Source organism: Gossypium hirsutum, chromosome D07 (assembly GCF_007990345.1).
Source record: "Gossypium hirsutum isolate 1008001.06 chromosome D07, Gossypium_hirsutum_v2.1, whole genome shotgun sequence".
Lineage (NCBI taxonomy): Eukaryota > Viridiplantae > Streptophyta > Magnoliopsida > Malvales > Malvaceae > Gossypium > Gossypium hirsutum.
Genome location: NC_053443.1, coordinates 18,098,115 through 18,123,151, shown reverse-complemented (window position 1 = coordinate 18,123,151; position 25,037 = coordinate 18,098,115). Strand labels below are relative to the sequence as shown.

At 35.5% G+C, this 25,037-nt stretch overlaps 2 protein-coding genes and 1 long non-coding RNA gene across 3 annotated transcripts; 2 read left to right on the top strand and 1 right to left on the bottom strand.

Moving 5' to 3' along the window:
- Positions 1-5,818: 5,818 nt before the first annotated feature.
- On the top strand, positions 5,819-7,841 carry LOC107956687 (MACPF domain-containing protein CAD1). The gene is made up of 3 exons (XM_016892260.2): positions 5,819-5,914; positions 6,879-7,117; positions 7,634-7,841. The coding sequence occupies exons 2-3, from the start codon at positions 6,879-6,881 to the stop codon at positions 7,839-7,841; spliced, it is 447 nt and encodes a 148-aa protein (XP_016747749.2). The 5' UTR covers positions 5,819-5,914.
- Positions 7,842-7,964: 123 nt separating this feature from the next.
- Positions 7,965-8,589, top strand: LOC107956688 (uncharacterized). The gene is made up of 2 exons (XR_001700201.2): positions 7,965-8,012; positions 8,396-8,589. It is a non-coding gene; the product is annotated as an uncharacterized lncRNA (long non-coding RNA).
- A 1,665-nt stretch (positions 8,590-10,254) lies between these two features.
- On the bottom strand, positions 10,255-15,316 carry LOC107956689 (serine/threonine-protein kinase GRIK1). Its single transcript, XM_041097639.1, has 12 exons — positions 15,056-15,316; positions 14,303-14,662; positions 14,061-14,135; positions 13,932-13,976; positions 13,641-13,715; positions 12,798-12,885; positions 12,566-12,690; positions 11,981-12,076; positions 11,284-11,350; positions 11,067-11,182; positions 10,892-10,970; positions 10,255-10,777 (listed from the first exon to the last, which is right to left on the bottom strand). Exons 2-12 carry the CDS (start codon positions 14,606-14,608, stop codon positions 10,617-10,619), a joined length of 1,233 nt encoding a protein of 410 aa, XP_040953573.1. The 5' UTR covers positions 14,609-14,662; positions 15,056-15,316; the 3' UTR covers positions 10,255-10,616.
- Between the last annotated feature and the right edge of the window lie 9,721 nt (positions 15,317-25,037).

Genomic DNA, 25,037 nt, shown 5'->3' with positions numbered 1-25,037 from the left:
AACTGGTCCCTAAGCAATCTGATGCTGTTCACAACAGACATGATCCTGTCTGAGTAATGCTTCACTATTTATTCTTCTTTCATCTTCAAATTTTTAAAGTCCCTTATCAAATTCAAGAGTTGTTGTTGTCTCGTTCTTTCAGTCCCTTGAAACTTTTCCTTGAGCTTATCCTAGGCTTGTTTTGGAGATTTACAAGCCATGATCCTTGTGAAGATCAAGTCTGACACACTGTTTTGGATGCATGACATTGCTTTATATCTCTTGGCTCTATCATCAGAATGCTGCCTGATCTGAGCCACTGTGGGGTTGGCTCTCAAAGGTGGTGGTTTAACATCCGAGTTGACAACCTCCCACAAGTCAAATGCCTGCAGGTAGGTCTTCATTTTCACTACTCAAATGTGGTAGCCTCCACCATTGAACACTGGTGGTGGAGCTGGAGAGAAACCGAATGAGGACATGGTTTTAAGGATCGAAAAAAAAACTCTTGATACCAATTGTTAGAACTAAGAAAACATAATGAAAAATTTGACAGAAACTTGAGCTAGAAGGCTCGAAGTCTTGCTAAGGAAAACATTAAAAATCAGCTTAAGAACTTGAGTAAAAAACCAGAGAATGAAGAATAATTTCTGAAAGATTTCATTACTTATGAATTGAGGCATAAATGTGATAGCCCGAAATAGGGCCTAATCGGAATAGTGGTTTCGTAACCACAAATCCGAAGTGAAATAGTTTAATTTTATAAATTTTTATTAGTTACTGATTGATTGAAATATTGTGTGAAAATATGAATAGAAAATTTTAATGATTTAGTGCCTAATTGAATTTTTAGGACTAAATTGAGAAAAATGCAAAGTGTGTCTAATTAGTGATTAATGACTTAATTGAATTATTGCATGAAATTGGAAGTGTTTATGTGGCAATTAGACCATAAATTAGTGATATGGACACAAAAGGGTAATTCTAGAAAAATATCTAAGTAATGGGTCAAGGGCATTTTTGTCCAAATTGAGTAAAAGACAAAATAAAGTGAAAATAAGTGTCCATCTTCTTCAAAATCAGACGTTTGCTGCCAAAAAAATTCATGTCACCATAGCTAGGGTTCTTGATCTTCCTAAGCTCAATTGTAAGTGATTTCTTGCCCCGTTTTTAATTATTTTCGTATTTTTATGCTTATTGAAGCTTGAATTTCATGTTTCTACTATTTAATTTAAATGAAATTAAAGTTTAAAAATTGACCCATTCATGATATAATTGTAAATTGATTAGTGATGTTAGATAATGAATGTTTGAAGTGTTAATTACAAGTTTTACTAGATGAATTTTGATGAAAATGTTGAAAAATGGCTAAATTGTGAAAGATGGTAAAGTATGCATAAAGTTGTGATTTTGTGAAATTGAAGGCTGTTATGAGCATGAAATATGATTTAGTGAAGTTTGAAATTTAAAAATTTAGTGAATTTTATTTTTACGAGCTTTGGGACAAAAGTGGAATTTTTGAAAAGTTATGAGGAAAAATGTAAATTTGCCAAAATATTGTGTATGAATTGTATTTGAATGGAATATTGATAAAATGTATTAAATTGTGTTAATATAGATCAAGAAAGAAGAAATAGTGGGAGTGATCGGGGAAAAGAGAAAGTTATCGACTAAATTACAAAAATAGTCGTTTTGCATCTGAGGTAAGTTATGTGTAAATAATAGTAATATATTTTATAAATTGTGAATTTTATTTGATATGTGAATCAATATTGAATGTGGAAGGAAAATTGTTCATGAATTATTCAAGTGATAAAGTGTTTAAAATAAAGTGTTAAGTGTAAATTCCCGGTTGACCTTAGGAATAGAAGTGGATACAAGTGACATGTCACTAGAGACTAGTGTTACAGTGTTACAGTGAGTCCCGAGTGCTGGGTGATCTAGCATGTGTTGCAGACACCTAACAACTTGTGTGAGCAGGCCCGTGGACATTTCCAGTGTTATTGATCAATGGTAGCTTCGGCTACGTTTCAGTGGTAGCTTCGGCTACATATCAGTGTTGCACTTATGTGCTAAATCTCTACGTATCTGTGTATATTCCGAGTGTTCAACGGGATTAATGATGGGTTAAAGTGAATATGAAATGAAGTGTGTATGCAGGTACAATTGAAAGAATTGAGCATATGTGATAAATGTTAAGTGTGAAAATGTATATGCAAGTGAATTGGTAAGATTGTGCATGTGTAAGTGATTGAAATTGCTAAGAAATGTTTTGATTAGTTATATGTTAAAAGTGTTAATTATTAAATGAGTAATTATTTTTTACATGTAACTTACTAAGCTATTTATAGCTTACACCTTTCATTCTTTCCTTTGTTTTATAGTGATTTGAACTTGATCGAATTGGGGATCGTCGGAGCTCGTATCACACTATCATAATCATCTCGGTATTATGTGCTTTTCAAAATGTTTAAACTATGGCATGTATAGAGTCTTAATCATTTTGAGTATGTTCATATGATATGGCTAAGATTAGCTATTGAAATGGTTAGTAAAGATTATGTTTTGGTATTATGTATGTGTAAATGGTAGCTAATACAAAGAAGTAGTTTCTTTGACAGCAGCAGTGACATGAATGTGAAAAATCACCATAAATAGTAGAAATAGAGTTAGAGAGTGAATTATATATGGAATTAAATCTTATCAAGTCCATTTTTATATGAAAGAAACAGTGTAGGCAAAGAAATTCTGTATTTTGAGATATTTGAATTTTAGTGAGATAGGGTCAGAATAGTTTTGAAGTCCCCTGTTCTGACTTTGGAAAATCATTATAAATTATAAAGAAATAATTATGGGTCATAATTTATATGTATAGATTTATTAGTGAGTCTATTTTCAAAAGAAACAAACGATAACCTTATATGAATTCTGTGCAATGAGATAATTTATTTTTAGTTCCAAGAGGTCAGACCTGTCGAGCTGTGAAACAGGGGATACTTTAATGAATAAACTGTACTAATTGGCTAAGTAAAAAATTCTGAAAATTTTATGGTAAGTAGGAATATTAGTCTAGTTTCAGGGAAAATTTACGGATTTAAATTTTGAGTCTTGTAACTCGAGTTATAGTTAAATTAGTGACAGTCACGCAGGTGGATAGTTTTGTTGTGAACAGTAAATTTAATTTTAAAAGCAAATTTTTATGCCCGAATTGGTAAGTTAAATTGGATGACATATCGCACTCGATTCCGGTGACGGTCTTGGGTAAGGGATGTTACAATAAATCAATTACATATACCAGTCAATAAGCTGGTCAAAATAAGTAAAATGTCACCTAAACATTTACCTAACACCTAATGTATCAAGTTGTCATCAAATTGTTCATTTTCAACTAGTTTGATTACAATGAAACTAAAGAGAAAACCTTGCTGTTACCGCAAGCATACGTGCTGCAGCATGTTTACAAGCTGCATGCACTTCAACCAAAAATATCACAGCAGCATGGTTGGCTAATTTTCAACAACACATCTTGGATTGGGTTTAAAATAACCGTTTACAGTGGGATATGGGCATCAATAATACTGTTAGGTTGCCTCTCACCTTTTTTACCTCTAGGAGAGCCATTTTTCATAGTGCCTTTGCTTTATTTGCCAGGTTTCAGTCTCATTTTGCTCTTAGTTTTGGGCGGGTCTCTAGTGAACCGTTTGAGACATCCTCACTTGATAGTTTCTTCAGTGTCGTCTTTAAAATAGAGACAATCTTCTATTATATGCTTGACTTCTTCATGAAATTGGCATTTCGTAGAAAATTGGTTGTTTTAGAGGTTCAATTAGTGGCCCATGGATTTTATCATTTCTTACATTACTTAAAATGTATACCTATGATGAATTGAGCAAGGTAGGATTTTCAAATTCAGAGTAAGGGCCCCTCTCATGTAATCTAACCCTTAAAAGGCTTTGGCAATGTTATCTAGTTTTGCTTCTTTGTGGTTAAGGCAATTGTTAATATTGTGGCCTTTCCAATCGAAGTTGCCTTAGTGCATTTGGTGTTGTTTTTCCCTTAAAATTTCTAGTTGGCCTTCTAAAGTAGCGTCTTGCTGTTGGGGATATGTCATCTGAGGCCAGTATCATATATGATAAAGGTAAATTTATTTGCATAATTGGGTTTGGAAAATCACATTTTGGGCTTGTAACTCCATGTATTACTTGAGGGTTGGTGGGGGATAAATTTTTTGGTGTGAAGTTTCGGCAACAAGTCTTTGGTGATTATGATAGTAGGTCTTGGTGAATGAATTTGGTCTGTAGGTGAGCTTTCATGTATTTTTGGTGCATGGTGGTAGGGAGGGTATGAATTGCTCACCACTAAGATTGACTAGAGTGATTATGTGAAGGTCTAACTTGATAAACCTAGTTTGGTAGTTTATTTGGTCGATTAGTGTTAGAGAGGGCTAAACATTGTTGTTGTTGAGCCACTTATGTGTTTTTAGGGTTTTTAAAGTAAAGAGCTTTATCGGGTAGGCACATAGCTTTTTGTTTCTTATCATAAACTAGCCAATTGTTGATACAAAGTTTGTGTTTGATGGATGGAAGTGGTTTGCGTTACTATGCCAACAGCTGCTAAAGGAGGCTTAGAGGTTTAGAAGAAGTCTTTAAAGATGCCTTGGTAGTTGAATTAGAAGGGAAAAAAAATGCCCTCTTATGATGATGAGGCCTTATATAGACAATGATCTTAGTGGTGAGCCAATTGTGAGCTCCAACAAATAGTTGTCCTACTAAATAAGGCTAGTAGTAAACTTATAAGATGTTCTGCCAAAATGTAATTAAATGTAATATAATTTATCTAAGATGGGATCATCTATGTTGCATGTAACAGATAGAAATACCTTTGAAACACGTGTTGAGATATAATAAATAAGATTAAAATTCCCTAGACTAGAGACATTTACATCTTGTTTTAGCTCAGCGGAAACAGAATGCTTTTCCTAAGGATTTTCTCAAATAGAAATAGAGAACGAAGTAACTAGAAAAATTGTTCTATTCTAATCCCACTCTTCTAAAAGGATCATCTAGAAAGCGAATTGTTTTGAAAACATTTCTCTGAATAAACTTTTTGTCAAAGTTAGGGTGATTATGTTGACAGGATTTCTAATTATGTATACCAAATAATATGGTTATATTTAATATTAACAATTCACTTTATTAGAAAAATAACATATATGTACAAATATATAAAAGTATTAATATATTCATACAATCAAATAATGAAAAAGCATCAGTTAATTAATGTTGATTTGATCATGGGTTGAGTCAGGTCAATGCAAAGTTTTAAGCTAATTTTCTAAGTTTGGGCTCGGTCTGACTCGAAAAATAGGTTTAAAATTGTCTAAACTTGACCCAGATAAAAAAAAAGCTAAATTCGAGCCCAACTTGCCAGTATTAAAATTTTTTTATATAAAATTAAATTTAAAAAATATAATACATCAAATACATTACAACATGTTTGGTTGGGTGTATTGGCATAGCCATTACACCCCTAATCCCCCTTTAATCTTTTGTTTGGTTCAGTGTATTGCTATTACGGGTCTAATACATTACAGACCTAATCCTCAAAATCCACCGATTTCTATTTCGGAAGGAAAGCTCAGTTTTGCTGCGTATTAAGTTCTCCCGATTTCTTCTACCCTGTTTTACCCTTCTAACTGCTTCTTCTGATTTCTTCTGATTCCATAACTTTTTCCTTCCTTTCGGCCACCACAACTGCTTCTTCTTCATCACTCATCAGCAGACTGCTTCTTCTTCTTCATCCGCTCGCCGACCGCCAGTCATCCGTGTCCATTTTCGGACAACGGTGTCTTGACAGTTCGTATTTCGTTGACACCAGTACGAGAGGGGAAGATCTGTGTCGGTGCTTCTCCATTGCCTGACATCCTTATACAAGAAAGGTTTTTTATTTGCTAACATTTTACATTTCATTCTGTTCTCTGAAAAAAAATTAAATTTTGACCACACGCGAGCCCTTCTAGTTTTTAGTGATTACACTTCTCGGCTCCGGGCACTTAGCTCCTTATGGTTAGCCCGACCTAGAAACTGATATTATTTTATTTCATGAAAGCTCAACTTGACTGCATTAATGCTTTGCACAGAGTGTTCTCCCTATTTCACCTTTTGGTACCTATTGAAGATTCTTGGATGGTGAAGCATAATGTGAAATGTAAATTTTGGTTGCTGTGGTTTACACTCACTAGCCTATGGAAATGGCAGTAATTTAGGCAATTGATGTATATTAAGTTGGATCTGAGCAAAATGTGTTTGTGATTGTGTGTAGTAATCTCACATGTGAGACAAATCTTCCAAAACTTTGACCATCTTGTAATCACCTTAAGTGCAATGCTAACTTAGATAGTTCAATGCTTCCAAGTATTTAACCATCCACATATCATATTAGCATCAATTTTTCTCTGAATTGGCTATCTCTCTATATTACAATGTCTAATGTAATCAATGATGGAAATGATCCACATAAGTTATTTACAAGTAACAAGATATTATGAACCACGATGTTGAACTCCCAGGCAGTTGATTTTGCATCTTGCTTGTTCATGAATGTTTGGTCTCCACTGGCCTGTAAAATTTTCGCCTATCATTCCTTCCTGCAAGCATGAATGTTTGTTCATGAATTCTTAAATAAAAATAACAACTAGCTTGAGGTTAACTAATTGTTAATAATGGCTGATATTAATCAGATAGCTACTGTTTATCATGTTGAAAACTTCTGTAACCTTAACGATGAAGAAATCCGAAAAAAGAAAAGGCTAGAAAAGTATATAGAATTATTCAGTTTGTTCAATTTGGTGTTTTATTGATGTTGTACCTTACATTTGTTCCAAAATCTTATTTCTTTTACAGATGTCTGAGTTACTTAATCAGAAGTCTTCTATACAAGGAAAAGTTCATTCAGGGTATCTTAACAGTATCTTCGATTTGAGTGGAAATTGGCTTCATGATGCTACAAACACCAAAACTCTCGCTTTCGATGGTTACTTTATTTCGTTGTATTATTTACACCTTACAACATTTCCACTTGTTCTAAACGACAGAGTTAAGAAGTCTGTTCCACCTCATTGGGATCCAGCAGCCTTGTCTAGGTAACTTTTCCACATATTGTTTGCACATTTTTGGCATTAAGAATCATATGGATTATGCGGATGCTTTTTGAATGAATGAAGAAATAGTACTGGTGACCCTACTTTATAAACACTTGCCTATGTTAAAGAAAATATATTATTGTTATGCTGAATTAAAGTGGTTCTCAACTGGTTAGGTCAATCATGTGGCCGTATGCTGTAAAAATATAGTGTAACTAATTATATGTGGGATGATGAAGGAGCTGCAATATGTTTTTTCAACTTTCTTATGCAATTTTAGCTAATTTCTAAACATTTTCTCTCAAAGAAGTAGAATTCTGTTTATTGATCATTAGATTGAACTTTCGGCATATAAACTGTTACATAATTGTGCTTCTATTGCTTAATTGGAAAATTTTGAGATATGGATAAGTTACTCTAGTCCATCGTAAAGTTATAAAATTGCTACTGCTGTGGTTGTTGTCAATAGTTGTAGTATAATATGCAGTATATATCTAATAATTTGTGTTTTGGTAGGTTCATACAGACATATGGAACACACATAATAGTCGGCATGGCTATCGGTGGTCAAGATTTAATATGTGTCAGGCAAAACTCTTCCTCTACAATTCCTACATCCGAGCTTAGAGGGTATTTGGAGGACCTCGGAGATGTTATGTTTTCATATGGGAAAAGCCCTTCATTAATACAGAGAAAGTCAAGAGATGGCAAACAAAAAGTATAAGCACCTCATTTATATTTAAGGGCCCTTTCTTCTTTTGTTCGGTAAACACTGATATTTTTACTAAATGTCTGTATATTTATGTAGGTGCCCAACATCTTTAACCGTATTTTTCAATCCAGCACCATGCAGTTGGCCAGCATTGCAGAAACATCGAGCGTTCGGCACATTGAGGTACTAAGCCATTGAGGGCTTGGTGGTGATTGGCAAAACCCCTTTGCATTCAAACCCCTTGTCCTCTGTCTCTATGGTTTTCTGATTCCAGTTCTTTTTATTCTTAAAAATCATATCTAAATTTGTTTATTGTGATCGCGGTTCTGTTCGTTCTAAATAACTTTCTCATTGACAAAGAAAGTATGTGTCCCATAAAGAACTGCAAAAAGTTCAAAAACAAAAAAAGTAGTGTTAAACCACTAATGAACATGTCTAGAAGTGTGTATATGGTATATGCCCCATGTTCTGAAGTCTTTACTCTTTAGCATGTCTAAGAGAATGTGTATAGTATTTGCATGTTGAATTTTATATAAGCAAATTAAGTGATCAGTTTACTAATGCAGGGAAGAAGCAGATGAGTTGTGCCGAACGCTGGAGGAGAAAGAGGACAGTTCATGTACTGCCTCAGATCAGTTTTCTTGTATCACAATATAATGAACCTTGCTAAACAAGTTATGCGTGCAATTTAGTTGGAGAGGTTTTTTGTTAGGTCATGTAAGACTTTTGTTGGTTAAACTATTAGAAATTCAAGAGCAAATTGGGTCCTTTAATATAAAAATGAGCAATTTAGTCCTTATATAATTCGTTTTGAAGCAAACAAGTAACTTTTGAATAGTTTTAATATTTTTCTTATCTAAATGCTCGTGGAAAAAATTGAAAATAAACATGTCTAAAAGTTTAATCATAAAAAATCCATCTTTCTACAGAAAATATAACAAAAAAAGAAGTTAAAATGAACGAAAAAAACAACATTGAAGACCAAAATTGCTTCAAGTCAAATCTAGAAACAAAAATGAAATTGAGAAAATAAAATTTACGTTCTAAATTTTAGAATTCGAAATTGTTGATGCACGAACAATAGAATCCTAATTTGTCAATGGACAGAAAATCACTGATGAGATGAGTTGAAAGGTGCTTTACGGTCGGAAATGGAATACATAATTGGGAATATGAAGAAAAACCCTAATTCATTATGTTGATACAATCATAAGAATATTTAATACTAAGAATTTTATTAAATTATATATTTTTGTTAAATTATATTTAATAATAATTATTTTAAATTATATTTTATAGTATTATATATTATGATTTTAGTAAATTCATATAAGAATATTTAATATTAAGAATTTTATTAAATTATATATTTTTGTTAAATTATATTTAATAATAATTATTTTAAATTATATTTTATAATATTATATATTATAATTTTAGTAAATTCATATATTTTATTAAATTATATATTTTTATTAAATTATATTTAATAATAATTATGTTAAAATATGATTAAATTATTTATTATTTATATTAATAATCTTATTAAAATTTAATAACAATAACAATAATCATTTACCTAAACAAATTTCTGCTAAGGGTATTCTAGTCATTTTAGTTTTTTCCATTATGCTATTACAACTCCATTCCATTCAACCAAACACAAGATTACTATTACGCCTCTATTCCATTACATTCAACCAAACAGTTGATTTGCTATTACACCTCTATTCCATTACACCTCTATTCCATTACACCTCTAATCCAATACACCTCTAATCCAATACAGCGAACCAAATGTGCCCTAAAAACATTAAAATAAATGTTTCCTAACAAATTGAAAATATATTAAAAAAAAGTCTTCATACTTAAATGGTACTAAGATATTTATAACTTAGCAAGTAAATGCCTCTAAAATGGTAGTAAAATTAATAATAAAACAAGAGTTATACAATATTCAAACAATAACAATAAATTAGTTGTAATATAATAGTACAATGACAACAAATAGCAGCAAAATAATATCAAAATGGCAACAAACAACAACAAAACAATAGTAGACAACAGTGAAAAAAGGCAAATTCGGACTAAGCCCGAGCAAAAAATCTTACTCAAGGCCTAGCCTGTTTAGAAAACAAACATTATTTTTTGCCCAAACCTATTTTGCAAGTCTATTTTTGCTCAGACCCTTCTATTTTTCAGGCAGACCTTCCGGTCTAAACGAGTGACCCGACCCATGATTAAGACTAGTCAAATGTGAAAGAATTTACAATATTACAAATTTACAACAATCTCGTTAATAAACTAATCTGAAATTGCTAGAATCTATTTTCAATAATTAATTATTCTGTTCATGACTTGGGTCACCCAACTAACTCAATAAATCCAATTCAATTTGGGTCGGATATGAAATTTTTTGATACAATTTAATTAAACCCCGACTCAAATTATTTTCAATAGTAAAAATTTTAAAAAAAATAATGATTTTTTTAAATTACAAAACATGGATATTAATATGAAAAAAATTATATTTCCAAACTCGATCAGACCTAGGAATAAGCCGAGGTGATTGTTTTGTTGTTCCCAGTTAAGAATGTTGGGGCAGGCTTGTCTCATGTCCAAAGGAGGCTTGAAGAGTTAAAGACAAGTCTCACAAATTCACCCTCTTGCACAAAAATGAACCTAGTAAATCTTAATAAACATGGTGCCTCTGGTGCAAAAAGAATAGGGTCAAAAAAAAAAAGAAAAAGAAAGCCACTGTACAGCAAACCGAAACCGGTCCTTAATCTAGTTAGCTTCCGACGGGTGAGTACCATTTCTGCAATTAGATTCTTCCCTGTGGCAGCTATTACGCTTACACCAACACAAGTATTGGGGGATTGGTCCATCTTCTCCTATAACCCAGGGATTCTCTGCTACTGCATTTAAAGTCATCCTCTGTTTTGGGTCTGAAAAAAAAATGGTTTGTTTTCGTGATCACCACGGCCAAAACTCCATCTGAGAATTAGTTCTTGGTAATTGGTATGAAAGACAAAGAAATCAGAACAAAAGATTGCACTAACCTTTGCAAAGAAGTCCTTCTAGTAGATTCCTCAACTCTGTGTTCAAGTCATTTGGCAGAACCAAAGGGTTATTAACAATCTGCAACAGAAATGAACATCATTGTTGTTGGCTATCGGAGAATGTTTGCCGGAATAGGAGCAAAAGAGGAGGAGAAATCGAGAGCAAATTGCTTACCTTTTCATACGTATCCTGTAGTGTTTCACCGAGAAACGGATATTTTCCCAGTACCATAAAGTACAACGTAACTCCTACAGCCCATGTATCTGCAGCTTTTCCTCGATACGTTAAGCCTGTTGATGGATTTCATGTTCAGTCAAAACAAGCATACTATTTCCTCAGACTATCAGTCCCACACTAAACCATAGTTCCAGCTAACGGAGGGAATACCAACCTAGGCAGCACTCAGGTGCAGTGAAAACAGGAGTCCCAGGAGAACGACGAAGCTCATCATTATCATCCTGTAAAAATAAAATGATTTTGTTTGAAACAGCATAAACGTACTTCCACTGAGAACTAAAGTGATTTCAAAATTAAATGGAACTTCTGAAAGCAATTAAAACACAATAAAAATGGGACAAATTAAATAACAAATAATAATGATAAAGTTCTGTTACAAAACTATAAACAAATTATTTTCTAATGTGCATCAGCCACACAAACTTTTGGTGCACTCACTTATTGAAACAAGTGCATGTAACCCATTTAGGTACATTACGCTTTTGTGCTAACTCACGTCTAAGAAAAACTTCCTATAGACAAAATTGTAGTTGGTATTATATTCGATTCGAATAAAACAACATATGATAGAAAAGAGAATGACAGAGGGATTAATCTATATTACTTGGATTCGGATGTAAATTTCAGATACGGGTGTGCTCGAAATAAGTTATTTCATGCATATTTGATAAATTTCTGGAAAGCCATATTCGCATCCTTACCTCCAAATATGTGTAAGACAAGAAAAATGAATGTAGGGACAGATAAATATGTTTGGTATGCATATTTCTTACACGATAAAAATTGATTACACTTTAATACTTTCATTCAAGTCATCATATGAGGAATTTAAAGGAAAGTAGTATCATTACCTCAAAGACCTGGCTGACACTGAAGTCTCCTATCTTCACCGTACCCGTTTTAGTAATCAATAAATTATCAGGCTTTATATCTCCATGCACAATATTCTGTATTTAACAGAAAAGACATAAGCAAGAACAATAAAATAACAAGTAATAGATGATTTTGATGGCAACAACACGTAACAAGATACTCCACATAAAAAGTAAAATTCATGGAAGCATGAACACACGTTCCAACCTTACCATGGAAGGTAAAGACGTAATAGGAAAAGAAATTCTAGAGCAAACAGAAAATTAGATGATTTATGGATTGAAAACCTTCATTATTCAAATACGAAAGGACATGCTGCACGTATATATATCATAGAAATCATAACTCTGTTTGGAGCAAACAGGATAAATAGCCAGACAAAAGAAAAAAAAAAAATCTTCTCTACGCATGTTCAGAGAAAAACCTTTATCATATTTATCGAACCATGTAATTGGACTTATAAGAAATAAAACACACCCTCAAAGAGAATTGCAATACTTTTAAAAAAGAAAAATAATGGAGAAGAAACAAAACCAGGCACAAAAGTTGGTATGAAAGCATACATGTGCATGGAGGTACATAAGCCCAGATACTATATCTCGCAAATACTTCCTAGCAGTATCCTCTCCAATGGCTCCAGGAGGACTAGAACCTTCCAAAACCCATTTTCCTTCCACATATTCAAGAACTAAACGAAAAGAAAATTAATGGCTGTCAATATAATAAAACTAACTCAATGACTCTTTTATACACATCACTTAGTAGAGAAATAAATTAAGAAAGAAATATAAATACCCATGTAAAATTGATCCGTGGTTGGGTCATCAATCACCTCAATGAGATTTACTATATTGGGATGCTCCAACATTTTCATAATTAGAACCTGTAAGGTAAATGGATAAGATAAATATGGCAATTCATCCAAAAATCAAAAGTATTTCACATGTCAAAAGAAGACAATCGAGGCAGCTCTATCTACATGACTATGCCAACATATTATCTCTTTTCAACAAGGAAATTAACCACATGGTGTTACATATGATCTCTTTTCATCATCTGTTTGTAGATGGCGAAATAACAATGCCCACATAACAAACCAACCGTCTAGTCAGTCTTTTGCTCAAGTAGAGATTGAGTTGCTTCCAATTTATTTAAAAGGAAAAAGGAATGCATAAGGATAACAGTCATTCAATATAAGAGAAAAAAATCGAATTAAATAAGAAAGAGTAAACCAAGAACACAATCAATGAGCTAACCATCATCAAAGAAAATGTCATTAAAATTCTATGTTGGTAGCATACAAGGAGAAATCTCCTAGAAGAAGACAAGAAAAAGAAAAAAGGAGAGAAAAAAAAAAACAGAATTGCAAAGAGAGGTCAAATTACATTTTCTTGACATAGAGAATAAATGGAGAGTTTGATGGGAGTGCTTGAATATGGAGAACCTAAAAGAGTAATTCATATATTGATGGAATATAAACCCAAGCGTACAGAATTGTAATTTTAAATGAAATTTAAGAATGAAAATTGCTATATTGGCACTTTGAACTTGACAACTTCAAGGAACCAGATAAACTGATCTATATTAAACAGAAGATATATGGCAAAATATAAATAAAACAAAATATCAAGTCAATACCTCACAAAGAACATCAGTCATTGCAGTCTCTGATGGAGCAACCCGTAGCTTTAACAAATGAGACCTATGAAAAGCCTGAAATTCAAATATAAAAATAACTCATTATTGCATGGCAAAACCTTAATTTGGTATAAAGTTGCAACATTTAGGCTATAGGAATATATATAACGAAAGACAAAATGTTTCTCTAGTTTTAATGCTTCAACTTTTTGCTACTAAACAAAAATGAGTTGTTATTGCCATTTTTGCGTTCAAAGCACAATCACTTTTGTATCAAAACAAGCCACTAACCTTAATAGCATAGTGTTTCCCATCTACACTGTTTCGATATAGAACCTGCCACACAAGCAAACAAAATACGTAATAATTAATTATGTTCTGCAACTTATGTAACACGGTGTCTTTCAATGATCTCCTCACCACTTTTCCATAGCTGCCAGAACCAATCCTATATTCACGCACATATTCATTAACCATCTTATTCCCATCTTCATCCTGAAAATGAAGTCAAGATTCCAAAACTTTATAAGCATATGAGACAAATACAGAATGAAATGAAGATTACTGGTATGAATACATAATGGCACACAAGACAATAATATTATTAACATTTATGACGTAATTCAGTGGCAATGGAGGCATAACAACATTTCTATGCCTACCTCTGAGCGAATAATCCTGTTGGTTTCCTTAACTATAAATTGCCTGCAAATCATTCCATTGTTGAGTTTGAACCTCAAAATCTCCTCAGAACGCTTGGCACGGCTTATAGGCTCAACCTCATCTACTTGAGAAGTGCTCGTAAAATCATCGTTATATAAACAACTATCCTCTTCTATTTCTTCATCTAAAAAAAGGTCCTGAGAGTTTGGCCTGCAATGGGACCTCGACCGTTTGGGCTTTGTTGTGTAGCCAAAGCAACCGCAAAAGCCAAAATCTCTAGCAAATGAAAAGCTCTTACCAAACATTATAACACTTGAGACCTTGAAAGTAGTAAATAATGGCTACAACAAATCTTAAACCTGCAAAGCCAGCATAAGCTTTCATATTAAGATTAAGAGTAACCCATACTATATAAGAACTTGAGCTCCATTAATTGTTATTTTTTAACCTCATTGAATATTGCTAAATAATAGACAATAAATTTGATTAAAAATCAGCATATGACTGAATTGTAATGCATTCAAAGATTATTGATTGATTTAAAAGAAAAAATCATGCATTTTTCTAATCAAATAGTTTATTTTTAAATTATAAATCTTCAAAAGCATCGCATCACAATTTTTTGCCTTTACAATTACATACATTTTCTTCACAAATATGTTACTTACAAAATCAAGTTTTCCAAAAAAAAAAAAAACCATCAAATGGAAACTAAAATAAAATTAAAAGAGAAAACCAAAATTCAAAATTACCTGATAAAAGAAAAGAATGCTTGAAACCCTAATCAGCTAGGTGATGGAAAAGGAAGAAATTCAAACTTTTGGAGGTCAAACCAACAATGATCCCAAATAACTTGATAGCCAGATTTGAATTTGTTTCCTTTTATTAAAAAAATAAAAAATAAAAAAGAAACCACTACGAAGACGACGATTACGAAGTCTTGGTAGCGGTTACAAACGAAAAGAAAATCGAACTTGGAAAGCCCTTCGTAAAATTTGATGAATTTGTAATGTGAAATATTAGCGACTATTTCAAAAAATCAAACAAAAATAGCTATGCCACCTATAAAACAGTGTGTTGCTGTTAAATTACGAGTGTTGGACGTGTGTAGCAGTTTTCATTCGATAAAAATATGAAAAATGGAGGTTTTTTTCTAACTAAGATATTATAGTCTTATATTCTCAAAAACAAATTATAGTTTTATACACTATTTATTGAAATGGGTAAGGAGGAAAATTAATTTCCAATATACGTTTTTAGTAATACATTAAATAATGTTAATATCAATGCTTAGTTTTTGGTGATTCTTTCAAATCAAGGGAATGATTCAATATTGATGGTTGTGAACGTAATCTAGAACGAACACTCAACAGACTGCTCACCACCTCATTTTGGAATGGAAATAGATGGCAAATATGGTAGGTGCTGCTGCTGTTATTCTAAAATCCAATACCAATCAAATTTTGTGGCTGCAGGCTGTAAGTTTCTCGTCAGACGATCGTTTAACCAGCAAACTAATCATTGCAAGATTAGCATTTGCTATGAACATTACATCATGCACTATATGCAGCAAAGACAGAACAGTGAAGAAGTGACAACCCACCGGAAACTAATTGTCGGATCTTTGAAACAGAATAAGAAATTTCAGCTGAAACTTAAGCTTTAATGTTAAGTTTAGTTCCCATGCAAAGGTGGCCATGCACGACATGCAAAGGTGGTCATGCTCCTGGAATCGCAGCAAGCAGTGGTGCCATGGTGTGCAGCAACTGAAGTTTGAAGCTGCCAATCTATTTGCTGTTTTTAGTTCCATTTTGATTGTTTTGTAATCTAGTTCATGTTGAACTAAGTAGGTAAATGTTTTGATATTGATTGACTGAAAAGTCAGCAATGCAAGTTGTACAAGCTAATCTTGTAAGTTTCAATGCAAATTAGTGGAGTTAGGTAGTTGATTAGGTGATTACTTGTTTGATTTACTAGTTGACTGATATATGTAATGGCTTAATGCCTTGTTGATGTGTTAATGAAAGATATCAGCTCATTTTTCATTCAATCTTCCTCTCTCTTTTCTGTTTTTCACTTGCTAGTTTCATCTTTCTGTTTTCTGCTTCCGAGCTTGCTTCTTCACCAAGGCTCGAGGCTTACTACTCAAGCAAGACTAGAAACAGCTTATTGCTGCCTCTTGCACCAACAATTGGTATCAGAGCTCTTGTCTTAGTGGACCTGTTGCTTCAAAACAAGGAACTTGATGGCTTCTTCAGGATTTTCACCAGCAGCCCCACCAGTCTTCAATGGAGAAGGCTTTCATATATGGCTGGTCAAGATGAAGACTTACCTACAGGCCTTCGATCTGTGGGAAGTTGTCAACACAGATACTGAGCCAGCACCACTGAGGGCTAATCCCACAGTAGCTCAGATTAGGCAACATGCTGATGAGAGGACCAAAAGGCACAAAGCCATGTCCTGCATCCAGAACTGTGTGTCAGATGTCATCTTCACCAGAATCATGGCCTGTGAGACTCCAAAACAGGCTTGGGATAAGCTTAAGGAGGAGTTTCAAGGCACTGAGAGAACAAGGCAACAGCAGCTGTTAAACTTGAGAAGGGATTTCGAGAATTTGAAGATGAAGGAAGAAGAAACAGTGAAGCAGTACTCAGATAGAATTATGGCAGTGGTTAACAGCATAAGGCTCCTAGGTGAGCACTTTGATGAGGCAAGAATTGTGGAGAAAGTCCTCTCCACTTTGCCTGAGAGATATGAGGCCAAGATATCCTCCCTAGAGGACTCAAGAGACCTCGCTAGCATCTCTTTGACTGAGTTAATCAACACCTTCTATGCTCAGGAACAAAGGAGAGCTAGCAGAGCTGAAGATCACCAAGAAGGTGCATTTCAAGCCAAGGCCAGAGAAACCTCGAGCACTAATGCTCAAAGAGGCAAAAAGCCTTGGAAAAACAGGCCTAAGCCTGATGCTGAAGGAGCAATGACCAGCCCTGCAGATATTGCAAGAAGCCTGGCCATCCAGAAGACAGATGCTGGTTTAGGCCAGATGCAGTATGCCAACACTGCAAGAAGAAGGGCCATGTTGAAAGGGTCTGCAAAAACAGAAGTAAGCCAAGGCAGAATCAATTTCAGCAGTCAAAGGTTGAAGCTCGAGTAGCTGAGGACAGTAGTGACCAAGAAGAACAGGTCTTTGCTGTTTCCTGTGTAGCTTCTGAGAAGAAATGCTCTAAAGGCTGGTTGCTGGACAGTGGTTGCACTAACCACATGTCACCAGATGCCTCCTTGTTTAAAACCTTGGACAGAAGTTATAAAACCAAGGTCAAGGTTGGAAATGGTCAGTTTATAAAGGCTGAAGGAAGAGGAGAAGTGCTAATATGTACTCCCACAGGCAACAAGATCATTCCAAATGTGCTGTTTGTACCTCAGATTGACAGAAACCTTCTCAGCATAGCTCAACTGCTCGAGAAAGGTTATTCTGTTGTGTTCAAGGATAAACAATGCCATATTACTGATCCAAGTGGATCAAGCCTTATGACAGTCACAATGGCTGATAAATGCTTTGAGGTTCACTGGGCAAATGACTCAAACTCAGCATACACAGCCTCTGTTGAAGACTCCAAGCTTTGGCATCAAAGGCTTGGACATGCCAACTTCAGATCAATGGCTCGATTGGCCAAAGAGGGCTTGGCAGAGAACTTCATCAGCTCAGTGGAGCATGATGATGTGTGTGAAGTTTGCCAAATGGGGAAACAGGCAAGACTGCCATTTCCTACAAATTCAACCTGGAGAGCTACTGAAAGACTGCAGCTGGTGCACTCTGATGTATGTGGCCCGATGAGGACTGAATCACTCAGCAAAAACAGGTATTTCATCCTCTTTATTGATGACCTTACAAGGTTTTGCTGGATTTTCTTTTTAAAACACAAGTCTGAGGTAGCTCAAGTGTTTGTGAAGTTTAAAAATGCTGTAGAAACAGAAACAGGTTGCAAGCTGAAATCGATAAGGACTGATAATGGCACTGAGTACACTTCAGCTCAGTTTCAAGCCATTTGCAATGATGCTGGTATCAAACATCAGCTTACAAATGTCTACACACCTCAGCAGAATGGGGTAGCTGAAAGAAAGAATAGAAGTCTGATGGATATGGCCAGATGTCTGCTGTTTGAGAAGAAACTGCCCAAGACCATGTGGGCTGAGGCAGTAAACACTGCTGTTTACCTTCAGAACAGGCTTCCTACTAAAGCTCTTGCATCCGAGACACCTTTCGAGGCTTGGTCTGGTTTCAAGCCTTCCTTGGCACATCTGAAGGTGTTTGGTTGCCTGTGTTATGCACAAATACCAGCAGCAAAGAGAGACAAGCTCTCTAAAAGGGCTCAACCAGGTGTTCTAGTAGGCTACAGCTCAGTCAAGAAGGGCTACAGGGTTCTGGATCCCTTGATAAACAAAGTCCAGGTGAGCAGAGATGTCATCTTTGATGAAAAAGCCTGCTGGAATTGGGAGAAAAATGAGCCAGAAGCAGTTTCAGAAGACCTAGTGCCTAATCAAGCTGAACTTGAGCAGCTAGGACCTGAAATGGATGTTGATGATGTGCCTGTGAGAGGCAAAAGGCCCCTAGATGATATTTATGAAAGGGCACAGGTTGCAATAGCAGAACCTAGCAGTTTTGAAGAGGCTGAGGCAGATGAAGGCTGGAAACTAGCTATGGTCAATGAAATCAACATGATTGAAAAGAACCAGACATGGGAGCTTGTTGATAAACCTACTGGAAAGAAGACCATTGGAGTAAAATGGGTCTATCGAGTAAAACAGAATGCAGATGGCAGTCTGAACAAGCTAAAAGCCAGGCTTGTTGTCAAAGGATTTAGCCAAAGGTATGGTCTGGACTACCTGGAGACATTTGCACCAGTAGCCAGGCTTGACACAGTTAGAATGATAGTTGCCTTGGCTACTCAACATCAGTGGACCATTCATCAGCTTGATGTTAAGTCTGCATTTCTCAATGGCTTCCTGGAAGAAGAGATCTACATCGAGCAGCCTCAAGGATTTGTGATCACTGGCAAAGAACACATGGTGTACAGACTGAAAAAGGCTTTATATGGCCTGAAATAGGCTCCTCGAGCCTGGTATGCTCGAATTGACTCTTACTTGCTCAGTTTGGAATTTGAGAGAAGTCCCAGTGAACCAACACTGTATGTGAAGAAGAACCAAGCTGAAACTCAGCTTATTCTGTCACTCTATATTGATGATCTATTGATAACTGGAGGAGATAGAAGAATACTGGAAGATTTCAAAAGAAAAATGATGGAAATGTTTGAAATGTCTGATTTAGGCAGAATGAACTACTTCCTTGGAATGGAAGTGAACCAAACAAAAAAGGGAATCTTTCTTAGTCAGAGTTCTTTTACTATGAAGATCCTGGACAAGTTCTCTATGAAGAACTGCAAGCCAACAAGCACACCAATGGCTGTTGGAGTGAAGCTTTCGAGGCAAGGGAGTGGTGAACCAATTTGTGAGACCATGTACAAGAGTCTCATTGGTAGTCTGTTGTATTTGACTGCCACAAGGCCCGATATCATGTTTGCTGTTAGTGTGCTATCAAGATACATGAATTGCTGCAATGATCAGCACTTTCGAGCAGCTAAAAGAGTGCTGAGATACATCAAAGGCACCATTGGTCATGGTGTATTGTTCAAAAGGGCTGAAAACATGAAGCTAATAGGCTATGTTGATAGTGACTAGGCTGGATCAAGTGATGACATGAGAAGCACATCCGGATATGCATTCAGTCTTGGCTCAGGCATGTTTTGCTGGAGTTCTAAGAAACAAAGTCTGGTGGCACAATCAACAGCAGAAGCTGAATATGTTGCTGCTGCATCTGCTGTGAACCAAGCCATATGGCTTAGAAAAATCTTGACTGATTTAAACCAAAACCAAAAGGAGGCAACAGAGATTTATTGTGACAACAAATCTGCTGTTGCAATTGCAAAAAATCCCATTTTTCATGGCAGAACCAAGCACTTCAATATTAAGTTGCATGTTATAAGGGAGATGGAACAAGCTCATGAAATCGAGCTGATTCATTGCAATTCAGAAGTGCAAATTGCTGATATCTTCACAAAGGCACTCAATGTGTCTAAATTTGTTAAATTCAAAAGGGAATTAGGTGTTACTAGCATGGAAACTAAGGAGGAGTGTTAAGTTTAGTTCCCATGCAAAGGTGGCCATGCACGACATGCAAAGGTGGTCATGCTCTTGGAATCGCAGCAAGCAGTGGTGCCATGGTGTGCAGCAACTGAAGTTTGAAGCTGCCAATCTATTTGCTGTTTTTAGTTCCATTTTGATTGTTTTGTAATCTAGTTCATGTTGAACTAAGTAGGTAAATGTTTTGATATTGATTGACTGAAAAGTCAGCAATGCAAGTTGTAGAAGCTAATCTTGTAAGTTTCAATGCAAATTAGTGGAGTTAGGTAGTTGATTAGGTGATTACTTGTTTGATTTACTAGTTGACTGATATATGTAATGGCTTAATGCCTTGTTGATGTGTTAATGAAAGATATCAGCTCATTTTTCATTCAATCTTCCTCTCTCTTTTCTATTTTTCACTTGCTAGTTTCATCTTTCTGTTTTCTGCTTTCGAGCTTGCTTCTTCACCAAGGCTCGAGGCTTACTACTCAAGCAAGACTAGAAACAGCTTGTTGCTGCCTCTTGCACCAACATTTAAGCTTCAATATCATGCTAAACAAACAAAGAAATTCAGCTTAAGCTATAAGAACAGAATGCTTGACAGAAAACCAAAAGAAGAAGAAGAATTTGCTGAAAGATTCATCATGATTTCATTGAAAACAAAAGGCATTACATGTACCAAGCAATGAGCTTGTCAAAAAATGAAAAATGTCACTTAAACATACCTAACTCCACTAACTAAGTCTTGAAACTTATAAAACCTTGCTTGCACTCTTGGTTAAGCTAATTTATCAAATCTATCAGCACCAAATTACAACAAATTCATTACAAACTTAGTTCAGTTGTAACTAAGTAACAAAATATTAACCAAAAAGTAACAAAACAGCAGCATATGCTTCAGCTGCAACTTGCATTGCCCGAACTATCTTGGTCTGCATGTAAGCCATCTTCTAACACTCCTCCTTGGCTTGCATGCTGCAAACTCCCAACTTGGCTCTCAAATTCTTGAACCTTGACACACAAAGAGGTTTTGTCAAGATATCAACTAACTGATCTTCAGAACTGTAATGAACCAGTTTGATTTCTTTAGATTGTTCCATTTCTCTAACAAAATGAAACTTGATCTTAAAATGCTTTGTTTTCCCATGAAACACTGGATTCTTTGCAATTGCAACAGCAGATTGGTTATCACATTTGATCTCTGTTGCTTCTCTTTGATGCAAGTTCATATCTGCCATGATCTTCGTTAACCAAATTGCTTGGTTAATAGCTCCTGTAGCTGCTACATATTCTACTTCAGCTATTGATTGAGCAACAATAGTTTGCTTCTTAGAATTCGAGCAAAAAATAGCTGAACCAAGGGTAAACAGATACCCTAAGGTGCTTTTCATGTCATCCATCGATCCTGCCCAGTCACTGTCAGCAAAACCAAGGAGCTTCATGCTGTCAACCTTAGTAAACATCATCCCAAAGCTCAGAGTGCCTTTAATATACTTGAGGACTCTCTTTGCAGCTTGAAAATGGTTCACATTGCAGCAGTGCATGAACCTGGATAAGAGGCTGACTGCAAACATTATGCCTGGTTTTGTGGCTGTCAAGTAGAGGAGACATCCAACTAGGCTCCTATAGGTTGACTCATTTACTTTCTCAAAATCACCCTGGCTTGTTACCATTTCTCCAATAGCAATTGGAGTGCTAGTTGCTTTACAATTCTGCATAGAGAATCTTTTTAGAATTTTCAAGGCAAATGCTTTTTGGCTTAAGAAAATTCATTGCTGAGTCTAAAACACTTCTATGCCAAGGAAATAGGACATTTCACCCAAATCTGACATTTCAATCATGCTCTGCATCTTGCCTTTAAAATCAGTCAGCATAACATTGTTTCCTCCTGTCACCAGCAAGTCATCCACATATAAGGAGAATATGAGCAGTGTTTCATCACCTTCTTTCTTCACATACAGTGTTGGCTCACTAATGCTTCTTTCGAACCCCAAGCTTACTAGGTAGGTGTCGGTTCTGTCATACCAGGCCCTTGGTGCCTGTTTTAATCCACACAAGGTTTTTCTTAGCTTGAACACTTTGTCTTCTTCACCAGCAACCTTAAAACCCTCTAGCTATTCAACAAATATCTCCTCATCAAGAAAGCCATTGAGGAAAGAAGATTTTACATCAAGTTGATGTATTTTCCACTACTTTTGAGTAGCCAATGCAACTAGTAGTCTGATTATATCAAGTCTAGTTACTGGTGCAAATGTTTCAAAGTAGTCAATCCCATATTTCTAACTGAATCCTTTCATTACTAACCTTACCTTTAGCTTGTTCAAAGTTCCATCAGCATTGTGCTTAGCTTGAAACACCCATTTTACTCATATGACCTTCCTATGAGCTGGCTTTGCAACTAACTCCTAGGTCTGATTTTTGTGAATCATTCTCATTTCATCAAGCATGGCTTGCCTCCATCCTTCTTGAGCTTGAGCTTCCTCAAAACATGTTGGTTCAACAGTAGCCATATCTGCCCTTTCATATATTTCACTTAGTGGTCTGGTTCCCATAACTGGCTCATGATCAATGTCCATTTCAGGATTATTTTGATCAACTTCAGTTTGCTTTGTCACCAAGTCTTCAGTAGTACATTCTGGTTCACTTTTATCCTAATTCTAGCTTGACCTCTCATCAAATACAACATCTCTGCTCACAAAGATTTTGTAGGTTGAAGGATCCAGAATCTTGTAGCCCTTCTTGACACTGTTATAGCCCACTAGAATGCCAGGCTGAGCCTTCTTTGCCAGTTTGTCCCTTTTTACTACTGGTATGCGTACATAACATATGCAACCAAAGACCTTTAGATGAGCAACTGATGGTTTAAACCCAAACTAGGTCTTCACTACTTCAGCCCAAAAACTTTTAGGCAAATTCCTCTCAAACATCAAGCATCTGGCCATACTCATCAAAGTTTGATTCTTCCTCTCACTGACACCATTTTGCTGAGGTGTATAGATGTTTGTGATCTGGTGTTTGATGCCTGATTCTTCACAAAAACTTTGAAACATTTTTGAAGTGTACTCTGTGCCATTGTCTGACCTTAGTGTTCTGAGCTTGCAATCTGATTGAGTTTCTACTACAACCTTAAATTTCCAAAACACTGAGGCTACTTCTGACTTGTGCTTTAGGAAGTAAACCCAGCAGAACCTTCAATAATCATCAATGAAAAGAATGAAGTACCTGCTACCATTTAAGGATTGTGTCTTCATAGGGCCACACACATCAGCGTGGACTAACTGCAGCTTTTCAGAGGCTCTCCAGGCCTTGTTCAAAGGAAATGGTAGTCTAGCTTGCTTTCCTAGCTGACACACTTGACAAACATCCTCTTTTTCAATTATTTTTGTAAAATTTTCAACCAAGTTTTCTTTAGACAAATAAAGTAGAGACTTATGATTGACATGGCCTAATCTTTTATGCCATAGTTTAGACTCATCTAAGACAGTTGTGTAGGCACTGTCTGAACTTTTGTTCCAGTCCATAATACAAATTTTGTCAGTCATGGTCACTAACATGAGTTTGGATCTACTTAGATCACTAATCAGACATTCTTTGCCTTTGAATACAACTGTGTATCCTTTTTCAACAAGTTAAGCAATACTTAGCAGATTTCTATTTATTTTAGGTACAAACAAAACAATGGGAATGAGTTTGATACCTGAAGGAGTGTCAATCAGCACATCTCCCTTGCCTTCTACTTTAATGTAGTGTCCATTGCCCACTTTTACTTTTGTGTTAAAAATTCTATCAATGCTCTTGAAGATAGCAATATCAGGTGTCATGTGGTTTGTGCAACCACTGCCAATTAGCCACCCTTTTGTAGCTTTTCTTCTAGCAGCCGAGCAGGAGACAACAAATACTTGTTCTTCCTAATCACAACCTTCTTCTGCCACTTGAGCTTCCGTTCTAGGTTGTTGAGGCTGGTTTTTCTTCTACTTGCCTTTGTTTCTGCAAACCTTTTCAACATGGCCCATCTATTTATAAACCCTGTACTGTACATCAGGTCTATACCAACAGTTAGCTTCAGGATGGCTAATTCTTTTACAATGTAAGCAAGGTGGATACCTTCTTCTTACTCCATCTCTTCTTGATTTGTCTGGCCAGTTTTCTTCCCTTTGAAGCCAGAGGAGCTCAAGGTTGGTGTGCTCTTAGCTTGAAAGGTACTTTCTTGATGCTCCTCCTGTCTGCTAGCTTTTCTTTGCTCATGAGCATAGAGAGCATTGATTAGCTCAGTCAAAGAGATGCTTGACAGATCTCTTGAATCTTCTAGAGAAGAGATTTTGGCTTTATATCTCTCAGGTAAGGTTGAAATAACCTTTTCCACTATTCTGACTTTACTAAATTGGTCCCCAAGCAATCTGATGTTGTTCATAATTGCCATAATTCTGTCTGAATATTGATTAATTGTTTTAGATTCCTTCATATTCAAATTTTCAAAGTCCCTTCTAAAATTCAAGAGTTATTGTTGTCTTATATTTTCAGTTCCTTGAAACTCCTCTTTGAGCCTATCCCAAG